The sequence below is a fragment of the Grammomys surdaster genome, unplaced genomic scaffold (genome assembly GCF_004785775.1).
Source record: "Grammomys surdaster isolate TR1022 unplaced genomic scaffold, NIH_TR_1.0 332388, whole genome shotgun sequence".
Lineage (NCBI taxonomy): Eukaryota > Metazoa > Chordata > Mammalia > Rodentia > Muridae > Grammomys > Grammomys surdaster.
In genome coordinates, this window is record NW_021627644.1 from 1 (window position 1) to 8,686 (window position 8,686).

At 43.0% G+C, this 8,686-nt stretch overlaps 1 protein-coding gene across 1 annotated transcript; it reads left to right on the forward strand.

The window, feature by feature from the left end:
* Positions 1–507: 507 nt before the first annotated feature.
* LOC114616528 (protein transport protein Sec24B-like) lies at positions 508–7,612 on the forward strand. Its single transcript, XM_028761970.1, has 5 exons — positions 508–686; positions 1,325–1,429; positions 2,596–2,688; positions 6,077–6,180; positions 6,344–7,612. Exons 1-5 carry the CDS (start codon positions 600–602, stop codon positions 6,456–6,458), a joined length of 504 nt encoding a protein of 167 aa, XP_028617803.1. The 5' UTR covers positions 508–599; the 3' UTR covers positions 6,459–7,612.
* The last annotated feature ends 1,074 nt before the right edge of the window (positions 7,613–8,686 follow it).

The following is an 8,686-nucleotide window of genomic DNA, read 5'->3' on the forward strand; positions in this document are numbered from 1 at the left end:
CTCTCTCTGTCTTTCTCCCTTCTCTCTATCAGTTTTTTACAATCTCAAGAAAACGAAGAAATGAAGTCTTTGTTGTTTTCGGTTCTTAGCTAGAGGATTATGAACTTTAGCAGTTTAAGACTTGAAAACTCAGGGGAAAGTGTGAGGTATGGAGGTGCGCAGAGGCTCCGTGACACCTGTCAAAGCGTATGTCCTTTTTACTTCATTTGAATGAACAGTTTGAATTATGATGTCGTCAAAGCCAGCCCTTCACATGTATTTCTGGACGAGACTCTGCTAAGGGAAAGGTCAAAGGTTTACTGACTGCCTTTCTTCCCACTGTTGCATCCTGTTAACAGGTGCTGTGAGGTACAGCAACCTGCAGAATGTTTGCTTTTCCCACAAGGACAGGATAGTTCAGAGATACTAATTTACTTCCTTACCTATTAAATATCAGCTGAGTCTTGAAACTAAGTGTATGGACTTACAGATGAGCTTTTCCTGGGACTGCTTGCTGTTGACTTCCTACATGTGTGCTTCACTTGGATCGTGTGTCTTCTTCCTTGCAGAAAGCATTTAGAACAGGCACAAGCACGCGCCTGGATGACCGTGTGTACGCCATGTGTCAGATGAAGTCGCAGCCACTTGTGCATCTAATGAAAATGATCCATCCCAACTTATACAGGATAGACAGGCTGACAGACGAGGTGTGTACCTGAGTGCAGTTGGTGGGCTTGTTTTGGTGTCACGCCTAACTTTGTAGGTTAGGTCTTCCATGCTCTTGTCCGTGGAGATAAGCATTCAGATAGGTACTTAGAGATCTAGGTACGGAGAGGACATTCAAATGCTATCAGCCTGTGGGAAGGAACTCAGCACGGGTTTGCTTTTAATATTTGATTCAAAGCTAAGTTCTTGAGTGATCGCCATTTGCATTTTGTAGTTATTGGCAGTTTGTGATGTGTCCAGGTTGCAGGACTAGTTACATAGTAAACCAGGTCTGTTATCTAGTAATTAATTAAATGCACAGCTGTAGAGTATCTTTTCTTCCTTATCTTCAAGCTGTATTCTTGAGGCTTAATTATCATTCCATGTGTTGTATTATGTTGTAAAAAGTGGTAGTCCAATGTGGTAGTTTTTAACACTGACCTCAGAAGGGAAGTGAGTGAGACAGACGATCCATGGACATTTTTACCTTTCAAATTGGAACACAGTTGAACATGTTTATCCTACTGTGAACCCATGGTATCCAGTCAGTAGAGTTGTCAGTCTCTAAAATGGAAGTGTCGTATTTTAGTGTTGGTAGCAATGCTCTGCTCTGTGGCTGAGTTCTACCTTTTCTCTTCAGGGCGCCATACATGTTAATGACAGGGTAGTGCCTCAGCCACCTCTTCAGAAACTGTCTGCTGAGAAACTGACCAGAGAAGGCGCTTTCCTCATGGACTGCGGCTCAGTAAGCATCATCCTGGTAACAGAGTTTCTGCTCTGACTGGCAGACGAAGCACCCAGTCTGGCCCTGTTTTCACCGAACAGACAGGGCATAAGCAGATGTGACACAAGGAATCTACCGGGCACAGGGGCTCAGTTTACTTTAGACCCTATAGAAGGACAGCACATTAGCATGAATTAGCAAATAAGAGTTAGATATACTCAGAAAAGGAATTACTGCCATCAAGAACCTGACCACCAGAATCATAAAATTCAAGTTGAGCTCAAGAATTTCTTTTGTAATTCAACTTCCATCCATTGCCAGGGTCAGAGAAGTCACTCACTGCTCAGGAGTGGGGGAGGGGTGTCCAGTAGTCAGAGAAGTCACTGCTCAGGAGTCTGGGAGGGGTGACCAGTAGTCAGAGAAGTCACTCATTGCTCAGGAATGGAGAAGTCACTCACTGCTCAGGAGTGGGGAGGGCGTCCAGTAGTCAAGACAAGTGTATACAACACGGAACTCAGGAGCAGAAGGAGTGAATGAGAAGGAGGGCCAGCTTTCTCATTAAAGTAATATGTTCTCACTGAGTCGGTTCCCAGCACCCATGGGGCAGTGTACAGCCATCTGTAACTTCAGCTCCAGGAGATCTGCCTCTGGACACTGCACACAAGAGGTACACAAACATGCATATAAGCAAAATACACATAGAAAGAATATTTTTAAAGTATTAAAATTTTGACTTTATGTACATGAGTATTTTGTCTGCATATATGTACATGTACCGCATGAATGCCTGGTACCTGGAAATATCCGAAGAGAGCATTGGATCCCCGGAGCTGGCGTTAAACAGATGGTTATGAGCCACCATGTAGATACTGGCACCAAACCTGGGTCCTTTGCAAGGGCAGAGAATTTCTTAACCACTTAGCAATCTCTCCAGCACCTAAATAATAAACCTTAAATGAGGAAGAATGTAAAATATTATAAGAAGCCTTAAAATTTAAGCAGACAATGGGAACTGCTTTTGATTCTTAGAACTAGGTTCACAATGCTCTAATTATATCTCCCCTTTATGTTTGTTAGATTTCATGTTTGAGACAGTGTAGTGATGATATATATGATAACCAAAATAGTTGTAATGGACTTTCTATAAGGGAACTGAATGTTGTGCCCCCTCCCTTTTCATGTTTCAGGTTTTCTACATTTGGATTGGCAAAGGCTGTGACAGTAACTTCATAGAGCATGTGCTTGGGTATCCTGACTTTGCGTCAATCCCACAGAAAATGGTCAGTGCACTGTGTTGTGTGGGTACTTTTCTGGAGGAGGTAAACAAATGTCCGAGTACCTGGGATAGAACACTGAAGACAGACAAAGCAAGAGTTCCATCCAAGCCAGCTTTGTGAGCAGTGAATTTATTTGGCCTACGTACAGGAACATACATGCGCGGTTACCCACACAGATGTGGGGGACTCAAAATTCTTAGGACACTTAACCATGGAGTCCCCTTCAGTTAACCTGCCTCTTTCATTCCTCAGTACCTACATACAGGTGGGAGGCAGGAGAGCCTGGTGGATGAACCCAGCTGAGGGTGTGGCTTCTCCCAGAGGAAGTATTAGCAGACTCATTGTCTTTGCATAGACCTAACTTGCCAGGGTGTTGTTCCACCTACTTTGTTTGCATGACTGCACACCAAGGTTACCTCTCCTCCTTGATGGCGCTGCAAGGGTCTTGTCAAACTTAGGCCTAGAGGAAGTAACTTTTCGTCAACAGTTTTTGCACTATTAAGTTTTATTTATGTATGTATGTTGGTATTTTTGCTATTGTTAATATAAATATTTTGTAAGTTTACCTTTCTTTCCTCCTCCACCCTTTTTAAAACGGTATCTCTCTATGTAGTCTAGGCTGACTTAGGACTCACTCTATAAAGCAGGTTGGCCTCAGGTTGGCAGTCTTTCTGTCCCCATGAGCTAGGATTGCAGGCGTGTTTTCTGGCATCTGGCTTAGTTTACCGTTTTGAAGAGTATAGCTGGATACATTCGCAGTGTATCATTTGCAGGACTCATTACTATTCCATATCACAGAGTTTTAGACATGTATTTTGACTGTATTCAAAGTTCCTACTCTTTTGTGATCCTCTCAAAGGGGTGTGTGCTTGTACCTCCAAAGAGAGTAAGGCTACACTCAAATGTCATATACACTTTGGCCATTAAGCATGTCTTATGATATTCAGACATTCATGTTTGAAATAATTGCTGTCATAAGGGAATATTGGGTCTGTAGGTATCTTAGGTGATCTTTTTGTTTTGTTGTTGTTTGGTTTGGTTTGGTTTTGGGGGGTTGTTGTTGATGGTGAGACAGGGTCTCTGCGTTTAGTTGAGCTATCCGGGAACTCACTGCACACTCCAGGCTGGCCTTGAATCTGCAGTAGTCCTCCCACCTCGGCCTCCTGAGCATGAGGACTGTGGGAGCCAGCCACAGTGTCTAGCTCAGTCTCCACAGCAGGTCTTGTTGGTTTGTGTTGAGCCTCTTGACTGCCAACTGACAAGAGTCATTCTCGGGCTCCGGAGGCTCTGTTTGTCTTCCCTTGGTTTCCCTTTTCATCCTGCCTCTCCAGCGCCACTGTCTAATTCCAAACACTCCCACCACACTCAAGGAAGAGACCCTTTGTGTCCGGTTACCCCATCCTCCCAGCAACTATCAGCCTAGTTTTTGTTATGATTTTACCTATTCTCGATAAGTCATACTAATGGAGTTATACACTACTTGGCCTTTCTGTCATCTCTGAGACAGTCTAGAAGGCTGCTGCTGTGACTGTAAATGTTATTTATCGGGTACATGAGCAGAGAAAGGATTCATTAAAATATGCTTCAAGGACAGCCAGTAGGCAAGTTCTCGGAGGACAGGATGACTGAGGGGAGGGATTGTATAGAAGTTAAGGGGAAATGCTTGGTCATGTCTCATGAGCCATTTTTGCTGGGTACAGGGCTGTAGAGTGGGCATCTCACTATTGTGCCCAGTAAGTTTTATGGAGTGGGTTGTTTTCCTTGAGGTTAGCCTTAAAGTTGAGGCACTAAAGTCATTAGAACTTAGGCTCACAGGTGCTGATATATGGCAGTGATTCCCCAGGAATACGGTTCGAAGTGTCAGGATTGTTGAAGATGGAGAGCTCTCCTTTCAGTTTTGTTTTTCTTGTGCTAGGGATGCTTGTATCCACCTAGAAGCCCAGCATTTGAGAGATGGGTGAAGGAAGATGAGGAGGTTAAGGCCAACCTGACTACATTGTGACTAAGAAAATAAAAAACAACCAAATAAATAAATAGATGTCTGCTGTGGTAACACTGGAGACCTTTAATCCCAGCACTGGAGAGGCAGAAACAGGCAGACCTCTGGGCTCAGTGCAAACCTCGTCTATGTAGTGAGTTCAAGGCCATCCAGGGCTACACAGTAAGACTGTCTCAAAAACAGATCTACAAAAAACACTTCTGAAAATCTTATTTAAAAAGAATTAAGTATTGACATGAATTAAATATATGATAATTCAGCGGTGGTTCCAAGTAACTCCAGTTCCAAGGGATCTAGCACCCTCTCCTGGCCTCAGTGCACTGCATGCACACCGTACACAGATGTGTATGCAGGCAAAACACACGTGCACAGATGCGCATGCAGGCAAAACATATGTGCACAGACGTGCATGCAGGCAAAACACCGTGCACAGACGTACATGCTGGCAAGACACACCGTGCACAGACGCGCATGCAGACAAAACACCCGTAGACATAAATACTTTTTATCCTGCTAGGCACAAGGAGGGAACTCTTCCTTTTTAAAGTTATTCATTTTATGTCATGAGTGTTTTGCTTCTGTGTATGTCTACCTATGGGTATGTCTGCTGGGTGCCCACAGAGACAAGAACAGGGTATTGGTTCACCTAGATTTGTGTGCCAGACAATTGTAAATTGCCATGTGGATGCTGGGAGTTGAACCTGGGTCCCCTGGAAGAGCAGCCAGTGCTCTTAACCACTGAGCTATCTCTCCAGGCCCCCAAACTAAGTAAATCTTTAAAAAAAAAAATCGAAGAAAAATGAAATTCTTGGAATGTGTTTTTTTTTTTTTCAAGTAAGTTATGTGTGTAATTTTAAGGCGAATTTGGAGCTTAGTGATTGCCTTCATTTGAATATTGCCTTAGAAGAAACCAGAAGTTGTAAGAGTCCCAGTAGCACATCAGTTTGTGTAGACTTTGCTGGGTTATCTAGAACAATACAGTAGTCACGTAAAATATCCATATACCTACCAGGAAGCACACTTCTTTTCTACAACTGAAATTCCATTCATGTGGTTGTTGCTTTTGGTTCTCAGGGCAGAATGCTGGCTTGTCGTTGGCGGCCCTGGGAGCCCCAGTTCCATTGCTACCCCGCTATCTACAAGATGGGAAAGGTTTTTAAGACTTCTTAAGAGAGCCTGTTGAGGATAGCCGTACTAATTAAATCACACAGTGTACACTACAGTAAATTCTTTCTCCCAAAAGCTGTTCATTGTGAAATTGTGTATGTACACATGCTTACAGGGTTAAATACTGTTGTGTTACATTTTCTAAAAAGAGTACAGCCTGAAAGGGGACTGGTATGCTCAGGAGTCCCATGTGTTTGTGTTTTCTAATTCTATTTCTTTTACCAGACACATCTTCCAGAGCTAGACACACTTCCATCAGAAAGAACTAGATCCTTTGTGACTTGGCTTAGAGACAGCCGACCATTAAGCCCTGTCCTTCACATGGTAAAGTAAGTCTTCCATAACTTCTTGATGGCGTCATCCTTCCTGTGCTTCTCCTCAAAGCAAATTTCAGGATTTTCCTGAAGCCCCATGTAGTAGTGATGTCTACAATGTATAGCTTTTCTTTGTAATAATATATATTTTAGATAAATGCTGTTTTCTGCCTTTCAGAGATGAGAGTCCTGCCAAAGCAGACTTTTTTCAGCATTTAATTGAAGACCGCACAGAAGCCGCGTTCTCCTACTATGAGTTTCTGATTCACATTCAGCAGCAGATTTGTAAGTGAGGTAAACAGAGCTGAGTCAGATGAACCACTCCACGGCCAGGGGGAGCTCCATCCATCGGAGAAGCACACAGGGGACTTGACACGAGGTAACTGCTGTTAGAAGACACGACGCACATCACTCTGTCTGAGGCTTGGGCCAGAGATTACGGGAAGAGAGAGCAAGACAGAGCAGAGCCCTCCCAGGACGCTGCCACAGCCATCAGATGGAGTCGGTTTCTGCGCACTCTCAGGAGAGCAGCAGTGCTCTTCTGCCAGCCAGCAGACCTGAGGACCATGGAATGACATGTCACAATCTAAAACTAGATGAAGTCACCATACAATTAACATTGCTGGACTTGAACTCTGACAAGAGATGCCAAAGGGCAGCGGTACTGTGGTACTCGTTTGTATGAATTACTTTTGAACAGGAATGATTCATGCTCATTAAATGAATTCAACATTTTCCCTGTAAAGACAATAGAGTTTCAGTACATGAACTATAGAAAAAAATATATATAATGTATATAAGTGTTACATTTGTAAAGAAAATGTAAAATGTAACTAAGACTATGAATTGCTTCAACCGTGCTGCATTGTTGGATGACAGCTCTGTCAGTGAGGGAATGAGATTGACTAATGCATATTATGAATTAAGTCCACAAAAGAAACATGAAACTTTGTTAATTCTGTTAAATCTTTTATGTGGATTTATTTATGATCAGCCTACTAATTAAAAATATTTTGCTTGACAGTTGGTTTGGTGGTTGGTTTGTTTGTAGAAGTTTTTTGGTTTTGGTGGTATTGGTGATACTTTTTAATCAGTAGGAACCTTAAATTTGCTGCTTGGAGAAAATGCAATACCAAGTTTCATTCATCAGTGAATGAATCCATTGTCATTCGTTTGTGGATACTACCAAGTAATTACTGTTTGTATTCTAAAAACATGATGTTATTTTCAGAATACATTTAATGACTAAGCATAATCTTAAACCTCATTTAAATTAAGGATTTTTTTCCTACCTATTTGTAATGAGGATTTTTTAAGAACATGTGACTTTCCTTTTTAATTAACTTGACGATTATCATATTGAACTCTGAGAGATTTTTGTTCTGATCAAGAATTCTGTCATTCACAGCAGGTTATTTGCTATAAAAATTGATGATGACCCATTGGATTGCGGAGTGGAATTTTATTTTATGTTCTGTGAAAGTCCCTGTTGGCAAGTGTTGGGGAGAAAAAACAAAGCTCTTAGCACATGTGGCTTTTATTGGTTCTATGCTTTGCATTCCTTTTCTTCATGTTTTTCCAGAACAAAATACTTTTATTTTGGTCCTGGCATTGGGCACAGAAGGTGACACTGACTGCGAGGAGGTGGCTCCTGAAGAGATGAAGGCGCTTGCTTACTTGGTGGCAGCAGTGGTCTGATGAATCCAGGTGATGCCTTCACACACTTTGGTGTAGGCACCGGCCTCTCTCTGAGAATAGCCATAACCCCAGGAGAAGCACCCTGGGGTTCCCTCTTTTCTTTAGATGGAGGTAAAAGCTCTCTCTCCCTTCCCCTGATGGAGATGAGTTTAAATGACTCACACTAATTAGTGGCAGAGCTGTAATCCAAACCAAGTGTTCTCTCCACCCACGGCCTGCTTGACTGTTTCTCTTTGTAGCCCGCTGTTCCCGCCAGGGAGCTCACTGCCATTTAAGGGGAGCTCACTGCCGTCACTCCATGATTTTGGGTTCGTATTATTGTTTATCATGTGTTACTGTGTATGAATGAGAGCAAGTGTGTGGCGGTCAGGACATCTCCTGGAAGTTAGTTCTCTCCATTCACTCTGACCACCAGGCACTTTAGATCGACTGAGCCATCTCACTGGTCTGGTACCATGTTGTGTAACACAAGCTGATGTCCAGAGCACTTACAGTGTAAGGTGACAAGAGAGGGGACTGTATCTTATCTCTGTGTGATGAAGTCCTGCTGGGTGTGGTAGCTGAAAGCACTGTTAAATAGGAACAGACAGCCTACAGCCCAGTGGGTGTTTGGGGAGAGCTGTCTGAGCAGTGGTGTTAGACCCAGTGAGTCTGAAAAGTACCTTTGGATTGCACTTAATTTTTCTAGAAGACTCCAGAATATCAGCAGAGAAGTGGGAAAGGGCCCGGTGCCTCCCGGAAACAGGGAGACTGAATTTTCCGTTGGTATGTAACAAGTCTGACAGGCAGACACTGTCTAGATTCCAAAGCTGGGTGTGCAGCT